Below are 26,454 nucleotides of genomic sequence, written 5' to 3' on the forward strand. Positions count from 1 at the left end.
GTCTCACATTCGATATATATCGAAAATTCTTTTTCTAAAAATATATCGAATTGCTATAATACAAGGGATTTAACATCCACGGGCAAAATTGAGGGGGAATATTATAAAGTAAGACCACAGAAGGTAATTTGAATCAGTATCATTGCGCATTTTACTGTACAGGTGTCAGTATAATCGAAAGTTTAACTCGATTTTTATAGCAAATACGAATATTGGTATAATTTTATAAGTATGACTGTTAGACCAATGAAATTTGGTGAATTGATACATCATGGTATTGAACATAATTTTTTGTGTAAATATGTTTACTATGTAGCCTCACATTCGATATATATCGAATCTGCATTATCTTAAAATATATCGAATTGCTATCATGCATGGGATTTAACATCCACGGGCAAAGTTGAGGAGGAATATTATAGTGTAAGACCAAAGAATGAAATTTAAATCAATAGCGTTGCGCATTTTACTGTAATTGCGTCAGTACAATCGATAGTTCGATTCGATTATTATAGCAAATGCGAATCTTGACATAACTTGATGAATATTCAAGGTAGATGAATGAAATTTGGTAAATGGGTACATATTGGTATTCGTCATAATGCACAGGGGTGTTATGTTTTGTTTGTAGTATCACATTCGATATATATCGAATCTGTGTTTCCTTAAAATATATCGAATTGCTATACCACTTAGAATTTAGCATCCACGGGCAAAATTGATTTTCTTTTATAATTCGGTTTCGTAATAGTAAATGAATTTTTTCATTTTGAAATTTTCCTAAATTATTTTATTGGGTCCCCGGCATTCGTCACCATTCCTCCCCGCCAAATCGGCGGTGGTCGGTCCCCGGAAGAAATACACGCATTTCCCTATCTCATTCATGCATGACGGCGGGTGAAATTTGCGGAGGGCTAACATAGGACTATACCCAGTAAAGCCTCAGGGCATTACTTTTTAAAGTATTGATTTTTTCATTACGAAATCCGTATCGCATAGGAGACACTCATTTGTTATGTATACGGATTTTGCATTGACATGGGCCCATGTCTTAGAACGTGACTTTACTGCTATGGTGAAACGGAAATGAGCATAACTTCCAAGGTATTTCACCTAGGCCTATGAAATTTGGCCAGTAGGTACATCATTGTATTTTAAATATTACTATATAAAATTTAGTCCGAAGATGGCCATCAATTTCGATATATATCGAAACTACATTTTCCTGAATTTACACGAATGCTAATAACTTTTTGGAATACTTATCACGGGGGAAAGTTGTGCCAGCATAACATGTGAAACGACCAACATATGGAAAATAAACCAATTGACTTGCGTATTTAAGAGTACCAGTGTATGTATAATCGAAAGTTCGCTTCGATTAATTTAACTAAGACAAATATTGACATAACTTGAGGAGTATTTGAGGTAGATGAATGGAAATTGGTGAATGGATATCTATTGGCATTCCCTATAATTCCCAATGCAAATATGTTTTGCGTGTGGTCCCACATTCGATACATATAGAATCTGCGTTTTCTTAAAATATATCGAATTGCTATAACACATCGGATTTAGCATTCACGGGAAAGTTTGCGATGGTAATAGATAGTGGATGACCATGGAATGAAATTCGAATCAATACCTATGAGATTGGTACCGTACAGATGTCAGTATAATCGAAATGTCGATTCGATTATTATAAGAAATATGAATATTGACATAACTTGAGAATTATTTGAGGTATATGAATGAAATTTGGTAAATGGGTACATATTCGTATTCCACATAACGCACAGTGGAAATATGTTTTGTATGTCGTGTCACATTCGATATATATCGAATTCACTTTTCCCTAAAATATATCGAATAGCAATATCACATAGAATTTAGCATCCACCGGCATAGTTGTGATGGTAATAGATAGTGGATGACCATAGAATGAAATTCGAATCAATAGCTATGAGATTTTTACCGTACAGATGTCAGTATAATCGAAATTTCGATTCGATTATTACACGAAATACGAATATTGACATAACTTGAGAATTATTTGAGGTATGTGAATGAAATTTTGTAAATGGGTATATATTGGTATTCCACATAACGCACAGGGGAAATGCGTTTTGTTTTTTGTCTCACATTCGATATATATCGAATCAGCATTTTCTTAAAAATGTATCGAAATGCTATAATACATAGGATTAAGCGTCCACGGGTTTAGTTTTGATGGTGATGGATAGTGGATGACCAGTGGAAGAAGCTCTATTACATTGCTATGAGCATTGTACTGTACAGATGTCAGTATAATCGAAAGTTCGATTCGATTATTATAACAAAAACGAATATTGGCATAACTTGATAAGTATTTGAGGCAGATGAATGAAATTTGGTAAATAGGTACATATTGGTATTCCTCATAATGCACATGGAAAATACGTTTTGTACGTAGACTCACATTCGATATATATCGAATCTGGGTTTCCTTAAAATGTATCGAATTGCTATACGCCGTAGAATTTTGCATCCACGGGCATGATTGAGAAGGGTATAGATATAAGATGAAAACAATTATGAGAAATGGGTAACATAATTAAAATGCGAATAGATATTCGTATTTTTCAAAACAGATGTTACTTTATTTATAAGTTCTACTCGGTTATTGTAGGAAATATTCAAAATCACATATCTACATGACTTTTTCAGTTAAAGCAATGAAATTTGGAGTGTGTTCATATTAGTGGTCCACTTACTTTTAATCATAAATGATTAAGATAATGCGCGGACTCTCGATTCACATCGAAAATAAGTTTTCATAAAATTTGCCCAATTGCTTGAACTTGACGCGGTGGAATTTTCTAACTTTTTACCAACTTATGGACCCAGGACTAGGCTACAATTGACACAACCATATCTTCTACCCTTTACACACCTGCTTGATATATTCAAGCATCATCGACTCGTTGCATATAATAAAGCTGCAATTTGACTGAACACTGACTCATTGATACAAATTCACAGCCCAAACTGACGAATCGATCGAGATGAAATTTTCGGTGGTAAAATTAAAAAAAAATTCATCGGGAGGAAAAATCTCAAAATTCCGAAAAGTGCGATACTTTTCGATATATATCGAGTTGAATTAACATGGCAGCCTTATGGGACTAAAACTGTTTCCTTAATTACGACATAACTAGGCATCTCAGGGTAATCGTCTCCCATTGACGTAAACAAGATTTTTTGGTCGATTTTTTGGTACCTTCGTTTTTCGTCGAACTCTTTCGATTACTGTCGAAATAATTTTTGAAAATCGACAATGCTTTTCTTATGGACCAACTATGGAATTTTTTTTGACCCACTTGCAAAAGTCGTAGGACCGTCGCCGCCTAATACAATTTATCTAATTTTGTACTTGATTTTTTGGCTTTCTCGGAATTTTCGTATGTCGAATAGATTCCGAGTTATTAGCATTATCGAAATAACATTGTCGAGATAGGACGATCGATAAATATCGATTTGAGAGCTGGCGCTTCAAAATTAGGCTATTCAGCTCAAAAAAGCATGCCTACAAACGTACCTCCGGTACGTCCAGGTTTTCATTTTTATTTAGATTTCGTAATATTTAACGAGTTATTTCATTCCGAAATTTTCCCAAATTATTTTCTTGAGCCCGCGGCAATCGCCGCCATTCCTCTCCGCCAAACGGGCGGTGGTCGGTCTCCGGAAGAAATACACGCATTTCCCTATCCCATTCATGTATTTAGGCGGGTGAAATTTGCGGAGGGCTGACAGGACTATACCCAGTAAAGCCTCACGGCATAACTTTTTAAAGTATTGATTTTTTCATTACGAAACCAGTATCGCATAGGCGACACTCATTTGTTATGTATACGGATTTTGCATTGGCATGGGCCCATGCTTTAGAAGGTGACTTTGCTGCTATGGTGAAACGGAAATGCGCATAACTTCCAAAGTATTTCACCTAAGCCTATGAAATTTGGCGAAACGGTACATCATTGTATTGTGCATTTGACCATATAAAATGTAGTCCAATAATGTCCATCACTTTCGATATATATCGAATCTACGTTTTCTTTAATTCTATCGAATGTTAATAACTATTTGAAATACATATCTTGAGAGTTACTTATGCCGGCATAACGTTTGAAACGACCAACCAATGGAAAAAAAAACAAATGACATGCGTATTTCCGAGAACCTATGTCAGTATAATCGAATTTTCGATTCGATTATTATAACTAAAATGAATATTGAGATAACTTTTTAAGTATTTGCGAAAGATGAATGAAATTTGGTAAATTGGTACATATTGGTATTGCTCATAATTCAATGGGGAAATTTGTTTTGTATGTAGTCCCATATTCGATATATATCGAATCTGCGTTTTCTTAAAATATATCGAATTGCTATAACACATACGATTCGGCATCCACGGGCATATGTGCGATGGTAATAGATAGTGGATGACCATAGAATGATTTTCGAATCAATAGCTATGAGCATTTTGTCGCACAGATGTCAGTGTAATCGAACGTTCGATTCGATTATAATAAGAAATAGGAATATTGACATAACTTGGGAAGTATTTGAGGTAGATGAATGAAATTTGGTAAATTGGTACATTATGGTATTCTACTAAATGCAATGGGGATATATGTTTTGCATGTAGTCCCATATTCGATATATATCGAATCTGCGTTTTATTAAAATGTATCGAATTGCTATAACTAATACAATAACGGCATCCACGGGCATATGTGCGATGGTATAAGATAGTGGATGACCATAGAATGGATTTCGAATCAATAGCTATGAGCATTTTGACTACAAATGTCAGCGTAATCGAACGTTCGATTCGATTATAATAAGAAATAGCAAAATTGACATAACTTGAGTAGTATTTCAGGTAGATGAATGAAATTTGGTAAATGGGTACATATTGGTATTTGGCATAATGCACTGGGGAAATATGTTTTGCATGTAGTCCCATATTCGATATATATTGAATCTGCGTTTTCTTAAAATATATCGAATTGCTATAAAACATACGATTCGGAATCCACGGGCATATGTGCGATGGTAATAAATAGTGGATGACCATAGAATGAATTTCGAATCAATAGCTATGAGCATTTTGCCGTACAGATAACAGTGTAATCGAACGTTCGATTCGATTATAATAAGAAATAGGAATGTTGACATAACTTTAGAAGTATTTCAGGTAGATGGATGAAATTTGGTAAATAAGTACAGATTGGTATTTGGCATAATGCATAGGGGATACACGTTTTGTATGTCAACTCACATTCGATATATATCGAATCTGCGTTTTCTTCAAATGTATCGAATTGCTATAATACGTAAAAATTAATCATCCGAGGGCATAATGGTGATGGTAATAGATAGTGGATCATCATAGAATAAAATTCGAAGAAATAAATATGAGAATTTTACCATACAGGTGTCAGTATAATCGAAGTTCAATTCGATTATTATATGAAATACGAATATTGACATAACTTGAGAATTATTTGAGGTAGAGGAATGAAATTTGGTGAATAGGTACATGATGGTATTTGGCATAATGTACAGGGGATATACGTGTTGTATGTCGTCTCACATTCGATATATATCGAATCCCTTTTTCCTTAAAATATATCGAATTGCTTTATCACATAAATATTACCATCCACGGGCATAATGTTGATGGTAATAGATATTTCATGACCATAGAACAAAACTCTAATCAATAGCGATGAGTATTTTACTGTAGAGATGTCAGGATAATCGTAAATTCGATTCGATTAATACAGCAAATACGAATATTGATATAACTTGATACGTCTGTTAGGTAGATCAAAGAAATTTGGTACATGGGTACATATTTGTATTTCTCATAAGGAAAAGGGGAAGTACGTTTAGTATGTAGTCTAACATTCGATATATATCGAATCTGCGTTTCCCTTAAATGTATCAAATTTCTATACCACATAATAATTAGTATCCACGGGCATAGTTGAGAAGGTTTATAGATAGTAAATGAATAGAATAAATCGCTATGGATATGTTGATGAAAGTATGACTAGATTTGCGTATTTTTCAATACAGCTGTCACTTTTTTCATAATATCGTTTCGGTTATTGTAGCAAATATTCAAATTGACATATCTTCATAACTATTTAAGATAGACCAATGAAATTTGGAATGTGAGTACTTATTATTATTCCACTTGCTGCTAAATAGAAAAATAATGAAGCTAATGGGCTAACTTTCGATTAAAATTGAGTATCCGTTTTGATAAAATATATCAAAGATCTTTAACTTGACGTGGTGGATCTTTCGAACTTTTCAACAACTTATGGACCCAAGACACAACTACTTATGACACTACTCTAACTATATACCCTTCACTAACACGCTTGAAGAATTCAAGCATTATATACTCGTTGGATATAATAAAGCTGCAAAGTGATTGATGACTGACTGATTGATACAAATTCACAGCCCAAACTGCCGAATCGATCGAGATGAAATTTTCGGTGGTGAAACTAAAAAAATATTCATCGGGAGAATAAATCTGAAAATTCAAAAAAGTTCGATACATTTCGATATATATCGAGTTGAATTAACATGGCAGCCTTATGGGACTAAAACCTTTTCCTTAATATCGTCATAACTAAGCATCTCAGGGCAATCGCCTCCCCCTGACGTAAACTAGAAATATTGGTCGATTTTTAAGCACCTTCGTTTTTCGTCGATCTCTTTCGATCATTGTCGAAATAATTTTTAAAAATCGACAATGCTTTTCTTATGGACCAACTTTGGAATTTTTTTTGACCCACTTGCAAAAATAGTACGTCATTCGCCGCCTAATACGTTGATTCTTATTTTTTACCTGATTTTTTGGCTTTGTCGGAACTAACGTATGTCGAATAGATTCCGAGTTATTAGCATTATCGAATTAACATTGTCGAGATAGGACGATCGATAAATATCGATTTGAGAGCTGGCGCTTCAAAATTAGGCTATTCAGCTCAAAAAAGCATGCCTACAAACGTACCTTCGGTACGTCCAGGTTTTCATTTTTATTTAGGTTTCGTAATATTTAACGAGTTATTTCATTCCGAAATTTTCCCAAATTATTTTCTTGAGCCCCCGGCAATCGCCGCCATTCCTCTCCGCCAAAAAGAATTTTTTGAGATACACGAATGAAATTTTGTGAATGGGTACATATTGGTATTCCTCATAACGCACAGGGGAAAAACGTTTTGTATGTCGTCTCAAATTCGATATATATCGAATCCGCTTTTCATTAAAATATATCGAATTGCTATATCACATAGTATTTAGCATCCACGGGCATAGTTGTGATGGTAATAGATATTTGATGACCATAGATCGCAACTTTAATCAATAGCAATGAGTATTTCACTGTACCGATGTCAGTTTAATCGTAAGTTCGATTCGATTAATATCGCAAATACGAATATTGATATAACTTGATAAGTATTTCAGGTAGATCAAAGAAATTTGGTAAATGGGTACATATATGTATTTCTCATTATGCCAAGGGGAAATACGTTTTGTATGTAGCCTAACATTCGATATATATCGAATCTTCGTTTCCTTAAAATGTATCGATTTGCTATACCACGTAGGTTTTGGCATCCACGGGCATAGTTGAGAAGGTGAGAGATAGTGGATGATCATAGAATGAATATTAATCGATATCTTTGAGAATTTTACTTTATGTATGTAAGTATATTCGAAATATCGATTCGATTATTATAACAAATACGAATATTATCATAACTTGAAAAGTATTTGAGGTAGATGAATGAAATTTGGTAAATGAGTAAATATTGGTATTCTTCGAAATGCACATAGGACATATGTTTTGTATTTAATCTCTCATTCGATATATATCGAAAATGCGATTACTTAAGGTGTATCACATTGCTTTACAACATAATATTTTGTATCCACGGGCATATTCGAGAAGGTTTATAGATAATTGATGAATAGAATGAATTTGTATGGATATTTTGATGAAAGTATGAATAGATTTGTGTATTTTACAATACAGATGTCACTTTATTCATAAGTTCGATTCGATTATTGTAGCAAAAATGCAAATTGACATATCTTAATAACTATTTCAGTTAGAGGTATGAAATTTCGTGTGTGAGTACATATTAGTATTCCACTTGCTGTCAAATAGAAATAAATGAAGACAGTGGCCTAAGTTCTTATAATTATCAAATATGAGTTTTCATAAAATTAATCAAATGGCTTTACCTTTGACATGGCGAATATTCGAACTTTTCAACACCTTATGGACCCAAGACACAACTACTTATGACACTACTCTAACTATATACCCTTCACTAACACGCTTGAAGAATTCAAGCATTATATACTCGTTGGATATAATAAAGCTGCAGATTGGTTGATCACTTATTGATTGATACAAATTCACAGCCCAAACTGCCGGGTCGATCGAGGTGAAATTTTCGGTGGTAATAGTAAAAAAATATTCATCGGGAGAATAAATCTGAAAATTCAAAAAAGTTCGATACTTTTCGATATATATCGAGTTGAATTAACATGGCAGCCTTATGGGACTAAAACTATTTCCTTAATTACGACTAAACTAGGCGTCTTAGGGTAATCGCCACCCACTGACGTAAACTAGATTTTTTGGTCCATTTTTCGATACCTTAGATTTTCGTCGATCTCTTTCGATCATTGTCGAAATAATTTTTAAAAATCGACAATGCTTTTCTTATGGACCAACTTTTGAATTTTTTTTGACCAACTTGCAAAAGTAGTTGGACGTTCGCCGCCTAATACATTGTTTCTAATTTTTAGCCTGATTTTTTGGCTATCTCGGAATTTTCGTTTGTCGAATAGATTCCGAGTTATTAGCATTATCGAAATAACATTGTCGAGATAGGACGATCGATAAATATCGATTTGAGAGCTGGCGCTTCAAATTTAGGCTATTCAGCTCAAAAAAGCATGCCTACAAACGTACCTCCGGTACGTCCAGGTTTTCATTTTTATTTAGATTTCGTAATATTTAACGAGTTATTTCATTCCGAATTTTTCCCAAATTATTTTCTTGAGCCCGCGGCAATCGCCGCCATTCCTCTCCGCCAAACGGGCGGTGGTCGGTGCCCGTAAGATATACACGCATTTCCCTATCCCATACGTGCATGTATACGGATGAACTTTGGAGAGGGCTAACATGGTTATGATCCCAGTAAAGCCTCACCGCCTAACTTTTTTGAGTATTGATTTTTTCATTACGTATTCGGTATCGCATATGCAACAGTCATTTGTTAAATATAGGGATTTCCCATTGACATTGGCCATAGGCGTAGAAGGTGAATTTACTGCAATGGTGTAACGGAAAAGAGCATTACTTCCAAAGTATTTCACCTAGGCCAATTAAATTTGAAGAATAGGTACATCATTGTATTATTATTATGACCATATAAAATTTAGTCCATTAATGTCCATCACTTTCGATATATATCGAACCTACGTTTTCTTTAATTCTATCGAATGTTAATAACTTATTGGAATACTCATCTACGAAGGAAATTAGTGCCGGCATTACATGTAAAAACGACCTATCAATTGAAAAAAAACAGATGACATGGATATTTCAGAGTACCGGTGTCAGTAATATCGAATTTTCGATTCGATTATTATAACTAAAATGAATATTGAGATAACTTTTTAAGTATTGGCGATAGATTAATGAAATTTGGTAAATTGGTACATATTGGTATTGCTCATAATTCAATGGGGAAATTTGTTTTGTATGTAGTCCCATATTCGATATATATCGAATCTGCGTTTTCTTAAAATATATCGAATTGCTATAACACATACGATTCGGCATCCACGGGCATATGTGCGATGGTAATAGATAGTGGATGACCATAGAATGATTTTCGAATCAATAGCTATGAGCATTTTGCCGTACAGATTTCAGTGTTATCGAACGTTCGATTCGATTATAATAAGAAATAGGAATATTGACATAACTTGGGAAATAATATAGGTAGATGAATGAAATTTGGTAAATGGGTAGATATTGGAATTTGGCATCATGCACAGGGGATATACGTTTTGCATTTTGTCTCGCATTCGATATATATCGAATCTGCGTTTTCTTAAAATATATCGAATTCCTATAACACATACGATTTGGCATCCACGGGCATATGCGCAATGGTAATAGATAATGGATGACCATAGATTGAATTTCGATTCGATAGCTTTGAGCATTTTGCCGCACATATGTCAGTGTAATCGAACGTTCGATTCGATTATAATAAGAAATAGGAATATTGACATAACTTGAGAAGTGTTTGAGGTAGATGAATGAAATTTGGTAAATGGGTACATATTGGTATTTGGCATAATGAACAGGGGATATACATTTTGTATGTCGTCTCACAATCGATATATATCGAACCTGCGTTTTCTTCAAATGTATCGAATTGCTATACTACGTAAAAATTAAGCATCCACGGGCATAGTTGTGATGGAAATAGATAGTGGATCACCATAGAATGAAATTCGAAGAAATAAATATGAGAATTTTACCATACAGATGTCATTATAATCGAAGTTCGATTCGATTATTGTATGAAATACGAATATTGACATAACTTGAGAATTATTTGAGATACATGAATGAAATTTGGTGAATGGGTACATATTGGTATTCCTCATAACGCACAGGGGAAATACGTTTTGTATGTCGTCTCACGTTCGATATATATTGAATCCGCTTTTCATTAAAATATATCGAATTGCTATATCACATAGTATTTAGCATCCACGGGCATAGTTGTGATGGTAATAGATATTTGATGACCATAGAACGCAACTTTAATCAATAGCAATGAGTATTTCACTGTACCGATGTCAGTATAATCGTAAGTTCGATTCGATTAATATCGCAAATACGAATATTGATATAACTTGATAAGTATTTCAGGTAGATCAAAGAAATTTGGTAAATGGGTACATATTGGTATTTCTCATTATGCCAAGGGGAAAAATGTTTTGTATGTAGCCTCACATTCGATATATATCGAATCTTCGTTTCCTTAAAATGTATCGATTTGCTATACCACGTAGGTTTTGGCATCCACGGGCATAGTTGAGAAGGTGAGAGATAGTGGATGACCATAGAATGAATATTAATCAATATCTCTGAACATTTTATTTTATGTATGTAAGTATATTCGAAATATCGATTCGATTATTATAACAAATACGAATATTGACATAACTTGAAAAGTCTTTGAGGTAGATGTATGAAATTTGGTAAATGAGTAAATATTGGTATTCTTCAAAATGCACATAGGACATATGTTTTGTATTTAGTCTCTCATTCGATATATATCGAAAATGCGATTACTTAAGGTGTATCACATTGCTTTACAACATAATATTTTGTATCCACGGGCATATTCGAGAAGGTTTATAGATAATGTATGAATAGAATGAATCGGTATGGATATTATGATGAAAGTATGGATAGATTTGTGTATTTTACAATACAGATGTCACTTTATTCATAAGTTCGATTCGATTATTGTAGCAAAAATGCAAATTGACATATCTTAATAACTATTTCAGTTAGAGGTATGAAATTTCGTGTGTGAGTACATATTAGTATTCCACTTGCTGTCAAATAGAAATAAATGAAGACAGTGGCCTAAGTTCTTATAATTATCAAATATGAGTTTTCATAAAATTAATCAAATGGCTTTACCTTTGACATGGCGAATATTCGAACTTTTCAACACCTTATGGACCCAAGACACAACTACTTATGACACTACTCTAACTATATACCCTTCACTAACACGCTTGAAGAATTCAAGCATTATATACTCGTTGGATAATATAAAGCTGCAAAACGATTGATGACTTATTGATTGATACAAATTCACAGCCCAAACTACCGGGCCGATCGAGTTGAAATTTTCGGTGGTTAAATTAAAAAAAAATTCATCGGAGGGAAAAATCTCAAAATTCCAAAAAGTGCGATACTTTTCGATATATATCGAGTTGAATTAACATGGCAGCCTTATGGGACTAAAACTGTTTCCTTAATTACGACATAACTAGGCGTCTCAGGGTATACGTCTCCCATTGACGTAAACTAGATTTTTTGGTCGATTTTTCGATAACTTAGATTTTCGTCGGTCTCTTTCGATCATTGTCGAAATAATTTTTTAAAATCGACAATGCTTTTCTTATGGACCAACTTTGGAATTTTTTTTGACCCACTTGCAAAAATAGTACGTCGTTCGCCGCCTAATACGTTGATTCTTATTTTTTACCTGATTTTTTGGCCTTATCGGAACTAACGTATGTCGAATAGATTCCGAGTTATTAGCATTATCGAAATAACATTGTCGAGATAGGACGATTGATAAATATCGATTTGAGAGCTGGCGCTTCAAAATTAGGCTATTCAGCTCAAAAAAGCATGCCTACAAACGTACCTTCGGTACGTCCAGGTTTTCATTTTTATTTAGATTTCGTAATATTTAACGAGTTATTTCATTCCGAATTTTTCCCAAATTATTTTCTTGAGCCCGCGGCAATCGCCGCCATTCCTCTCCGCCAAACGGGCGGTGGTCGATGCCCGTAAGATATACACGCATTTCCCTATCTCATACGTGCATGTATACGGATGAAATTTGGAGAGGGCTAACATGGTTATGATCCCAGTAAAGCCTCACCGCCTAACTTTTTTGAGTATTGATTTTTTCATTACGTATTCGGTATCGCATATGCAACAGTCATTTGTTATATATGGGGATTTCCCATTGACATTGGCCATAGGCTTAGAAGGTGAATTTACTGCAATGGTGTAATGGAAAAGAGCATAACTTCCAAAGTATTTCACCTAGGCCTATGAAATTTGGCATATAGGTACATCATTGTATTGTTATTATGACCATGTAAAATTTAGTCCAATAATCGCCATCACTTTCGATATATATCGAACCTACGTTTTCTTTAATTCTATCGAATGTTAATAACTTCTTGGAATACTCATCTCCGGGGGAAAGTTGTGCCGGCATTACATGTAAAAACGACCAACTAATTGAAAAAAAACAGATGACATGGATATTACAGAGAACCGGTGTCAGCATAATCGATTTTCGATTCGATTATAATAACTAAAATGAATATTGAGATAACTTTATAAGTATTTGCGGTAGATGAATGAAATTTGGTAAATTGGTACATATTGGTATTGCTCATAATTTAATGGGGAAATTTGTTTTGTATGTAGTCCCTTATTCGATATATATCGAATCTGCGTTTTCTTAAAATATATCGAATTGCTTTAACACGTACGATTCGGCATCCACGGGCATATTTGCGATGGTAATAGATAGTGGATGACCATAGAATGATTTTCGAATCAATAGCTATGAGCATTTTGCCGTGCGGATTTCAGTGTTATCGAACGTTCGATTCGATTATAATAAGAAATAGGAATATTGACATAATTTGGGAAGTATTTGAGGTAGATGAATGAAATTTGGTAAATGGGTAGATATTGGTATTTGGCATCATGCACAGGGGATATACGTTTTGTATTTTGTCTCACATTCGATATATATCGAATCTGCGTTTTCTTAAAATATATCGAATTGCTATAACACATACGATTTGGCATCCACGGGCATATGCGCGATGGTAATAGATAATGGAAAACCATAGAATGAATTTCGAATCAATAGCTTTGAGCATTTTGCTACACATATGTCAGTATAATCGAACGTTCGATTCGATTATAACAAGAAATAGTAATATTGACATAACTTGAGAAGTGTTTGAGGTAGATGAATGAAATTTGGTGAATGGGTACATATTGGTATTTGGCATAATGCACAGGGGATATACGTTTTGTATGTCGTCTCACATTCGATATATATCGAATCTGCGTTTTCTGCAAATGTATCGAATTGCTATACTACGTAAAAATTAAGCATCCACGGGCATAGTTGTGATTGAAATAGATAGTGGATCACCATAGAATGAAATTCGAAGAAATAAATATGAGAATTTTACCATACAGATGTCATGATAATCGAAGTTCGATTCGATTATTATATGAAATACGAATATTGATATAACTTGAGAATTTTTTGAGATACATGAATGAAATTTGGTGAATGGGTAAATATTGGTATTCCTCATAACGCACAGGGGAAATACGTTTTGTATGTCGTCTCAAATTCGATATATATCGAATCCGCTTTTTATTAAAATATATCTAATTGCTATATCACATAGTATTTAGCATCCACGGGCAAAGTTTTGATGGTAATAGATATTTGATGACCATAGAACGCAACTTTAATCAATAGCAATGAGTATTTCACTGTACCGATGTCAGTATAATCGTAAGTTCGATTCGATTAATATCGCAAATACGAATATTGATATAACTTGATAAGTATTTCAGGTAGATCAAAGAAATTTGGTAAATGGGTACATATTGGTATTTTTTATTATGCCAAGGGGAAATACGTTTTGTATGTAGCCTCACATTCGATATATATCGAATCTTCGTTTCCTTACAATGTATCGATTTGCTATACCACGTAGGTTTTGGCATCCACGGGCATAGTTGAGAAGGTGAGAGATAGTGGATGACCATAGAATGAATATTAATCAATATCTCTGAGCATTTTACTTTTAGTATGCAAGTATATTCGAAATATCGATTCGATTATTATAAAAAATACGAATATTGACATAACTTGAAAAGTATTTGAGGTAGATGAATGAAATTTGGTAAATGAGTAAATATATGTATTCTTCAAAATGCACATAGGACATATGTTTTGTATTTAGTCTCTCATTCGATATATATCGAAAATGCGATTACTTAAGGTTTATCACATTGCTTTACAACATAATATTTTTTATCCACGGGCATATTCGAGAATTTTTATAGATAATGGATGAATAGAATGAATTTGTATGGATATTTTGATGAAAGTATGAATAGATTTATGTACTTTTCAATACAGATGTCACTTTATTCATAAGTTCGATTCGATTATTGTAGCAAATATGCAAATTGACATATCTTCATAACTCTTTCAGTTAGAGGTATGAAATTTCGTGTGTGAGTACATGTTAGTATTCCACTTACTGTCAAATAGAAATAAATGAAGACAATGGGCCAAGTTCCAATTAATATCAGATATGAGTTTTCATAAAATGAATCGAATGGCTTTACCTTTGACATGATGAATTTTTCGAACTTTTCAACAACTTATGGACCTAACACCAAACTACTTATGACACCACCATATCTCCTTACCCACCACGACACGCTTGAAGAATTCAAGCATTATATACTCGTTGGATAATATAAAGCTGCATTCGGATTGATCACTTATTCATTGATACAAATTCACAGCCCAAACTACCGGGTCGATCGAGTTGAAATTTTCGGTGGTAAAACTAAAAAAAAATTCATCGGGAGGAAAAATCTCAAAATCCCGAAAAGTGCGATACTTTTCGATATATATCGAGTTGAATTAACATGGCAGCCTTATGGGACTATAACTATTTCCATAATTACGACTAAACTTGGCGTCTCAGGGTAATCGTCTCCCATTGACGTATAATAGATTTTTTGGTCGATTTTTTGGTAACTTCGTTATTCGTCGAACTCTTTCGATCACTGTCGAAATAATTTTTGAAAATCGACAATGCTTTTCTTATGGACCAACTTTGGAATTTTTTTTGACCCACTTGCAAAAGTAGTAGGACCGTCGCCGCCTAATACAATTTATCTAATTTTTTACCTGATTTTTTGGCTGTCTCGGAATTTTCGTATGTCGAATAGATTCCGAGTTATTATCATTATCGAAATAACATTGTCGAGATAGGACGATCGATAAATATCGATTTGAGAGCTGGCGCTTCAAAATTAGGCTATTCAGCTCAAAAAAGCATGCCTACAAACGTACCTCCGGTACGTCCAGGTTTTCATTTTTAATTAGGTTTCGTAATATTTAATGAATTATTTCGTTCCGAAATTTTCCCAAATTATTTTCTTGAGCCCGCGGCAATCGCCGCCATTCCTCGCCGCCAAACGGGCGGTGGTCGGTCTCCGGAAGAATTACACGTATTTCCCTATCCCATTAATGTATTTAGGCGGGTGAAATTTGCGGAGGGCTAACATAGGTCTATACCCAGTAAAGCCTCACGGCATAACTTTTTTAAGTATTGATTTTTTCATTACGTATTCGGTATCGCATGTACAACAGTCATTTGTTATATATACGGATTTCCCATTGACATTGGCCATAGGCTTAGAAGGTGAATTTACTGCAATGGTGTAATGGAAAAGAGCATAACTTCCAAAGCATTTCACCTAGGCCTATGAAATTTGGCAGATAGGTACATCATTGTATTGTTATTATGACCATATAAAATTTAGTCCAGTAATGGCCATCACTTTCGATATATATCGAACCTACGTTTTCTTTAATTCTATCGAATGTTAATAACTTATTGGAATACTCATCTCCGGGGAAAATTGTGCCGGCATTACATGTTAAATCGACCAACCAATTGAAAAAAAAACAGATGACATGGATATTTTAGAGAACCGGTGTCAGTATAATCGAATTTTCGATTCGATTATTATAACTAAAATGAATATTGAGATAACTTTATAAGTATTTGCGGTAGATGAATGAAATTTGGTAAATTGGTACATATTGGTATTGCTCATAATTCAATGAGGAAATTTGTTTTGTATGTAGTGCCATATTCGATATATATCGAATCTGCGTTTTCTTAAAATATATCGAATTGCTATAGCACATACGATTCGGCATCCACGGGCATATGTGCGATGGTAATAGATAGTGGATGACCATAGAATGATTTTCGAATCAATAGCTATGAGCATTTTGCCTTACAGATTTCAGTGTTATCGAACGTTCGATTCGATTATAATAAGAAATAGGAATATTGACATAACTTGGGAAGTATTTGAGGTAGATGAATGAAATTTGGTAAATGGGTAGATATTGGAATTTGGCATCATGCACAGGGGATATACGTTTTGCATTTTGTCTCGCATTCGATATATATCGAATCTGCGTTTTCTTAAAATATATCGAATTGCTATAACACATACGATTTGGCATCCACGGGCATATGCGCGATGGTAATAGATAATGGATGACCATAGATTGAATTTCGAATCAATAGCTTTGAGCATTTTGCCGCACATATGTCAGTGTAATCGAACGTTCGATTCGATTATAATAAGAAATAGGAATATTGACATAACTTGAGATGTGTTTGAGGTAGATGAATGAAATTTGGTAAATGGGTAGATAATGGTATTTGGCATCATGCACAGGGGATATACGTTTTGTATTTTGTCTCACATTCGATATATATCGAATCTGCGTTTTCTTAAAATATATCGAATTGCTATAACACATACGATTTGGCATCCACGGGCATATGCGCGATGGTAATAGATAATGGATGACCATAGAATGAATTTCGAATCAATAGCTTTGAGCATTTTGCCACACATATGTCAGTATAATCGAACGTTCGATTCGATTATAACAAGAAATAGTAATATTGACATAACTTGAGAAGTGTTTGAGGTAGATAAATGAAATTTGGTAAATGGGTACATATTGGTATTTGGCATAATGAACAGGGGATATACGTTTTGTATGTCGTCTCACATTCGATATATATCGAACCTGCGTTTTCTGTAAATGTATCGAATTGCTTTACTACGTAAAAATTAAGCATCCACGGGCATAGTTGTGATTGAAATAGATAGTGGATCACCATAGAATGAAATTCGAAGAAATTAATATGAGAATTTTACCATGCAGATGTCATTAAAATCGAAGTTCGATTCGATTATTATATAAAATACGAATATTGACATAACTTGAGAATTTTTTGAGATACATGAATGAAATTTGGTGAATGGGTACATATTGGTATTCCTCATAACGCACAGGGGAAAAACGTTTTGTATGTCGTCTCAAATGCGATATATATCGAATCCGCTTTTCATTAAAATATATCGAATTGCTATATCACATAGTATTTAGTATCCACGGGCAAAGTTTTGATGGTAATAGATATTTGATGACCATAGAACGCAAATTTAATCAATAGCAATGAGAATTTCACTGTATCGATGTCAGTATAATCGTAAGTTCGATTCGATTAATATCGCAAATACAAATATTGATATAACTTGATAAGTATTTCAGGTAGATCAAAGAAATTTGGAAAATGGGTACATATTGGTATTTCTCATTATGCCAAGGGGAAATACGTTTTGTATGTAGCCTCACATTCGATATATCGAATCTTCGTTTCCTTAAAATGTATCGATTTGCTATACCACGTAGGTTTTGGCATCCACGGGCATAGTTGAGAAGGTGAGAGATAGTGGATGGCCATATAATGAATATTAATCAATATCTCTGAGCATTTTACTTTTAGTATGCAAGTATATTCGAAATATCGATTCGATTATTATAAAAAATACGAATATTGACATAACTTGAAAAGTATTTGAGGTAGATGAATGAAATTTGGTAAATGAGTAAATATTGGTATTCATCAAAATGCACATAGGACATATGTTTTGTATTTAGTCTCTCATTCGATATATATCGAAAATTCGATTACTTAAGGTGCATCACATTGCTTTACAACATAATATTTTGTATCCACGGGCATATTCGAGAATGTTTATAGAAAATGGATGAATAGAATGAATTTGTATGGATATATTAATGAAAGTATGAATACATTTGTGTATTTTTCAATACAGATGTCACTTTATTCATAAGTTCGATTCGATTATTGTAGCAAATATGCAAATTGACATATCTTCATAACTATTTCAGTTAGAGGTATGAAATTTCGTGTGTGAGTACATATTAGTATTCCACTTGCTGTCAAATAGAAATTAATGAATACTATGGGCTAAGTTACAATTAATATCAAATATGAGTTTTCATAAAATTAATCGACTGGCTTTACCTTTGACATGGTGAAATTTTCGAACTTTTCAACAACTTATGGACCCAAGACACAACTACTTATGACACCACCATATCTCCTTACCCACCACGACACGCTTGAAGAATTCAAGCATTATATACTCGTTACATATATAAAGTGGGAAACTAATTCACTGATTGTGTGATTGATACAAATTCGCAGCCCAAACTGCCGGGCCGATCGAGGTGAGAATTTTTGGGGTAAAACTAAAAAAATATTCATCGGGAGAATAAATCTGAAAATGACAAAAAGTTCGATACTTTTCGAGATATATCGATCTACTTTAACATGGGCTCTTATGGAAAAAAAATAAATTCGCGATATGGCCCACTTAATATCGCCGCACGCGGACGAGATCCAAATGGGAACCATTAGTTTTTTGGCCGATTTTTTTGGCATTGGTAAGAAGCGTATAGGTCGAACCGTTTTCGAGATATCGATTTACACGCGTTCTTATGTGATTTCGATTTGAGAGCTGGCGAACGAAACTTAAGCTATGTAGCTCGCGAAGTTGTTGGCACAAGCCTAACTATTCGTTAGACTTTGGGTTTTCTTTTTTAATTAGGTATCGTAATAGTTAATGAATTATTTCATTTTGAAATTTTCCCAAATTATTTTTTTGGCTTCCCGGCGATCGCCGCCATTCCTCCCCGCCAAACGGCAAGTGGTCGGACTCGGTAAGAAAAACTCGCATCGCCTTATAGGAGGGAGCATGGCAGTAGACATTGGGAACTTGCATTGGGTATGTATACGGCCCATGATTCTTAACCAAAGACCACGGTCCATTTTTCGAAATGCGTTTTTCTATTGTTTCCAAATTAATATCTGCTATCTCATGAATATGGATATGCATATGAATACAGGATGGGTAGGACCATTGGCTCTTAGGGTCCCCTATGCCGCCATTGAAAAAAGCAAATGAACATAACTCTGTTGGTGTTTAGGATAGACCAATGAAAGTTGGCAAATGGGTACATCTTGGTATTCTCCATGCAGCAATGTTAAAAGGACTACTGTTTGAGGACTCACTTTCGATATATATCGAATCTACGTTTTCTTGAATATTATCTAATGGTAATAACTATTTGGAATATCCATCGCTGGAGATAGTTGTGCCAGCATAACATGAAGAATGACCAACTAATGGAATATAAACCAATAGAATTGCGTATTTCAGAGTACCGGTGTCAGTGTAATCGAAAGTTCGATTCGATTATTTTACCAAATACGTAAATTGGCATAACTTGGTAAGTATATTTGTTAGGCCAACGAAATTTAGTGAACTGATACATCTTGGTATTACTAACAATCTGTTGTGTAAATATACTTACTATGCAGTCACACGATCGATATATATCGAATCTCTGTTTTCTTAAATTATATCGAACTGCTATAATTTGTAGGTATTAACATCCACGGACAAAGTTGATATATAAATATGTAGTGAATAACCATAGAATGAAATTTGAATGAAGAGCATTGCGCATTTTACTGTACAGGTGTCGATACAATCGAAATTTCGATTCGATTATTATACCAAATAAGTAAATTGGCATAACTTGACAAGTATTTTCGTTACCTCAACCAAATTTGGTAAATAAGTACATCTTGGTATTCCTCATGATGTTCATAGAGAATACCTACTGTATGTAGTCTCACATTCGATATATATCGAATCTGAGTTTTCTTAAAATATATCGAATTGCTATACCACATAGGATTTAACACCCACGGGGAAAGTTGAGTAAGAAATATGTAGTGGATGAGCAGAGAATCGAATTTGAACCAATAGTAATGTACATTTCACTTTACAGGTGTCAGTTTAATTGAAAGTTCGATTCGATTATTTTACCAAATACGTAAATTGGCATAACTTGGTAAGTATATTTGTTAGGCCAACGAAATTTGGTGAACAGATACATCTTGGTATTACTAACAATCTGTTGTGTAAATATACTTACTATGCAGTCACACGATCGATATATATCGAATCTCTGTTTTCTTAAATTATATCGAACTGCTATAATTTGTAGGTATTAACATCCACGGACAAAGTTGATATATAAATATATAGTGAATAACCATAGAATGAAATTTGAATGAAGAGCATTGCGCATTTTACTGTACAGGTGTCGATACAATCGAAATTTCGATTCGATTATTATACCAAATAAGTAAATTGGCATAACTTGACAAGTATTTTCGTTACCTCAACCAAATTTGGTAAATAAGTACATCTTGGTATTCCTCATGATGTTCATAGAGAATACCTACTGTATGTAGTCTCACATTCGATATATATCGAATCTGAGTTTTCTTAAAATATATCGAATTGCTATACCACATAGGATTCAACGTGCACGGGGAAAGTTGAGTAGGAAATATGTAGTGGATAACCATAGAATGAAATTTGAATGAAGAGCATTGCGAATTTTACTGTACAGGTGTCGGCATTATCGAAATTTCGATTCGATTACTATACCAAATAAGTAAATTGGCATAACTTGACAAGTATTTATGTTACACCCACAAAATTTGGTATATAAGTACATCCTGGTATTCCTCATGATGTACATTGAGAATACGTACTGTATGTAGTCTCACATTCGATATATATCGAATCTGCGTTTTCTTTAAATATATCGAATTGCTATATCACATAGGATTTAACACCCACGGGGAGAGTTGAGTAGGAAATATGAAGTGGATGAGCAGAAATTGAATTTGAACCAATAGCAATGCACATTTCACTTTACAGGTGTCAGTTTAATCGAAAGTTCGATTCGATTATTATACCAAATAAGTATATTGGCATAACTTGATAAGTATTTTCGTTACACCTACGAAATTTGGTAAATGAGTACATCTTGGCATTCCTCATGATGTACATTGATAATACCTACTGTATGTAGTCTCATATTCGATATATATCGAATCTGCGTTTACTTAAAATATATCGAATTGCTATACGACGTAGGATTGAACATCCACGGGAAAGTTGAGTAGGAAATATGAAATGGATGACCAGAGAATCAAATTTGAATCAATAGCATTGTGCATTTCATTGTACAGGTGTCAGTTGAATCGAAAGTTCGATTCGATTATTATACCAAATAAGTATATTGGCATAACTTGATAAGTATTTTCGTTACACCAACGAAATTTGGTAAATTAGTACATCTTGGTATTCCTCATGATGTACAGTGGGAATACGTACTGTATGTAGTCTTACATTCGATATATGTCGAATCTGCGTTTTCTTAAAATATATCGAATTGCTATACCACGTAGGATTCAAACACCACGGGGAAAGTTGAGTAGGAAATATGAAGTGGATGACCAGAGAATCAAATTTGAATCAATAGCATTGCGCATTTCATTGTACAGGTGTCAGTTTAATCGAAAGTTCGATTCGATTATTATACCAAATAAGTGAATTGGTATAACCTGATAAGTATTTTTGTTACACCAACGAAATTTGGTAAATGAGTACATCTTGGTATTCCTCATGATGTACACTGGAAATACGTACTGTATATCGTCTCACATTCGATATATATCGAATCTGCGTTTTCTTAAAATATATCGAATTGCTATACCACCTAGGATTATACATCCACGGGGAAGGTTGAGTAGGGAATAAATAGTGGATGACCAGAGAATAAAATTTGAATCAATAGGAATGCGCATTTCACTGGACAGGTGTGAGTGTAATCGAAAGTTCGATTAGATTATTATTCCAAATAAGTAAATTGACATAACTTGATAAGTATTTGAGGTAGATGAATGGAATTTTGTTAATAGGTACATATTGGTATTTCACATAATGCACAGGGAAAATAGGTTTTCTATGTAGTCTAAAATTCGATATTTATCGAATCTGCGTTTCCTAAAAAAATATCGAATACGAACACCACGTAGAATTTAGCATCCAAGGGCAGAGTTGAGAAGGAAATAGATAGTGGATGACCATAATATTAAACTTTTATCGAAAGCTATGAGGTTTTTTACCCTGCAGATGATAGTATAGTCGAAAGTTCAATTCGATTATTATAACAAAAACGAATATTGACATAACTTGAGAAATATTTGTGGTAGATGAATGAAATTCGGTAAATGGGCACATATTGGTATTCCACATAATGCACAGGGGAAATGAATGCTTTTTCCATTTGGTTTCACATTCGATATATATCGAATCAGCGTTCCCTTGATGTATATCGAATTTTTATACCATCTAAAATTTAGCATCCACGGGTGTAGTTGAGAAGGTAATAGATAGCGGATGACATTAGAATGAAATTCTAATCGAAAGCTATGAGCATTTTTCTGCACAGATGTCAGTATAATCGAATTTTGCTTCGTTTATTGTAACAAATACGAATATTGACATAACATGATAGGTATTTTAGGCAGATGAATGAAATTTGGTAAATATCAACATAATGGTATTCCACATAATGCAAAGGGGGAATACGTATTGTATGTAGTCTCACATTCGATATATATCGAATCTGCGTTTCCTTAAAATGTATCGAATTCCTATACCACGTAGAATTTAGTATCAATGAGCATAGTTTTGAAGGTTATAGATAGTGGATGGATAGATTGAATACAAGTGGATAGCATAAGGAGAATATGAAATGATTTGCGTATTTCTATATACAGATGTAACTTAACTCATAAGTTCGATTCCATTATTTTAGCAAATATTCAAAATGACATATCTTCATAACTATTTCAGTTTGACCAATGATATTTGGAGTGTGTGTACGTATTAGTATTCCACTTACTTCCCAATAGAATACAATGAAAATAATGGGTTAACAATCGATTTATTTCGAATATGCGTTTTCATAAAACATATCGAATTACTTTTACTTGACGTGGTGGAATTTTGGAACTTTTTACCAACTTATGGACCCAGGACTAGGCTACAATTGACAACACCATATCTTCTACCCTTTACACACCTGCTTGATATATTCAAGCATCATCGACTCGTTCATTATATATGTATATTCAAAGATATGAATTTTGAAACAGATTTCAGAATAGGAGAAAAAGATGATTAAATTTATTAGAGTATGAGATTGTTGTCCTGGTTATTAAATTTTTTTTAAATTTCTAACTGCTCTCTGGAATCTAATTCATGGTGGTCATTGCATAATTTTAATATATTAATTTTAAAATCGTTTTTATGGCAGTTACACACTAAGGGCTTAGAAAAATAACTTCCGTTGGGCACAATGGATCTGATAGGCACAGCGCGATTGTTTTTTCATTTCTCCATGCCACTAGGCGGCATAGACCCTTGATGTTCATAGTAGGTAATTGTTTTTACATGCTCTATGCAGCCTTTTGCTTTCTGCATTTATGCCGACAGATCAGTGGCAGATTATATAGCATCAAATAAAATAATGCAAAATAAAAGCCTTTTTCAAGGCAGTTTCAATTTCTTGTAAACTAATTCCTCTCCGGGTTGACTTCATTGTTAAAATTTTTCCCTGTTTCATTGGTATTGCCACCATTTAGTAATTGAAGTAATCTCTCATATTTTAAGTATAGCATATAAATCGTTAGTTTATTAAAATTATCTGGCAGATAAATTTGTTAATGGTCTTATGTAATTTATAACCTATTTATCAGTTTCCAAGAAGTCGTACCCAAAGTGAAATTGATTATCGCTTTCATCTTTCAGGGAATATGCTCTTATTGATGCTGCTCTTGGTAAAACTGAATCTGCAATCAGTACACTACTCACTGCTGCCTCGCTTGGTGGGTACCCTGTTGCTGGGGTAAAGGACAGAGCTGAACTCTGTTCCATTTACCGGACATTAGCAGAAATCATTCTGAAAGATGATGTGGACAAGTTATCCGAAGACTGTGAAAAACAAAATAAGACTTCCGAAAATATTCCCGGTCCTTCATCTGGTACATGTGCTCCTGTGTCTTCCTCTTCTGTCCTTATTCAAGATGCAGAAAGAGTTTCAGGAACTTCCAGTGAAAGTGGAAATCATTTCAATGGTGAGGATAGAGTGACAGTAGATAGGACTATGTCAGAGGAAAAAAATAAAGGTATCGATCTCCCAGACCCAAGTTGTTCTCCAGATAACTCTCCAGAAGAGATTGACTACACCAAGGGCTTGGTATTTGGTACAGAAACCACGGAAGTGATTAATTTGAGTGTTATGAATGTTGGTATAGATGAGAATGTGATAAAAAGATCTCGTTGGGATATGAGAGAAGCACCTGTGGGAGCTGGAGGGCGTAGGCCTCGTTGGACTGCGGCCAATGTATTTTTGGGATCTGTTTTTTCCGCAGATACTTGTGAAAGTAGTGGCAATGAGGGTGAAGATAAGCAAGGAAGTAAAAATGCAGCCAAAGTGTTTTTGGACTCTGTTTTTTCCGCAGATGCTTGTGAAAGTAGTGCTAATGAGGGTGAAGATAGGGAAGGAAGTAAAAATGGAAAATTTTCCCTCAGGCCCGTGAAAGTCCGAAAAAATGCGATAATAGCGAAGGCAATGCCTCATAAGAGAACACTAAAGGAGACTGATCCTGATGTTGCTAGACCAAAGAAAATTAGTGCCACCACATGTGAGCAGAAAGTCATTGCTCTCTTGACTTGCCTTGGACTTGGAAAGCCTGTGGAATCTTTGGAAAAAGTCGTCAGCAGGTCAGATATTGAATCTTCTCTCAAGAGGTATAAGACTGTGGCAGAGGACGTTGTCAAGGAAACTTGTGGTTTATGTCAGTACCCTGAAGCACATGAAGTGGGATGTAAATGCTTGGACTTGAACAGTAGAGGAGGAGGGGGATTAGAATGCTTTCAGTCTTATTTTGTTGTTGAATGGGTAAGTTGTCGAGGTTGGCTGTTAGCATTGACTGAGTCTGTTTGGGCTGCTGGGGCAGCATTTGAGGAAGCACTCAAGAACCTAGTCAAAGTCACTGTAGAGGAAATGGAGGAAGTTGAGGAAAAAGAAGATGAGGAGGAAGTGGATCATGCTGACTTAACTGGACCTCGTCGATTGCGTGGTGGCAGATATAATCCTGTGCTTGTAAGGTATGTGGAGATAAACTATCGTTGATATAGGTTTCATCGTTTCACACCAGTTTGGCCAAGCTATGACTCCCGCTATCACATGCTTTGGCTTTTAGATTTTGATTACAGAACTTATATTTGATCATTATAGTAATAATAAGCCAATTTTTAGATTTTATTTTGCTATCTCACCTTGTTTTTTTTAGAACAGCCATTGCCATTTTAAGTTTGGGGAAAAGGAATTT

The 26,454-nt window shown here is 34.2% G+C and overlaps 1 protein-coding gene across 2 annotated transcripts in view; it reads left to right on the top strand.

Annotated features, from left to right (window-relative positions):
• The window catches only part of LOC124157850 (nuclear exosome regulator NRDE2), a 77,283-nt gene that overhangs the window by 37,058 nt on the left and 13,771 nt on the right, over nucleotides 1–26,454 (top strand). For both annotated transcript variants that reach the window (XM_046532897.1, XM_046532898.1), the window contains one exon: nucleotides 24,869–26,230. In XM_046532897.1, the coding sequence (XP_046388853.1) occupies nucleotides 24,869–26,230 (1,362 nt within the window). The remainder of the gene's footprint in view (nucleotides 1–24,868; nucleotides 26,231–26,454) is intronic.

The sequence above is a fragment of the Ischnura elegans genome, chromosome 4, assembly GCF_921293095.1.
Source record: "Ischnura elegans chromosome 4, ioIscEleg1.1, whole genome shotgun sequence".
Classification (NCBI taxonomy): Eukaryota; Metazoa; Arthropoda; class Insecta; order Odonata; family Coenagrionidae; genus Ischnura; species Ischnura elegans.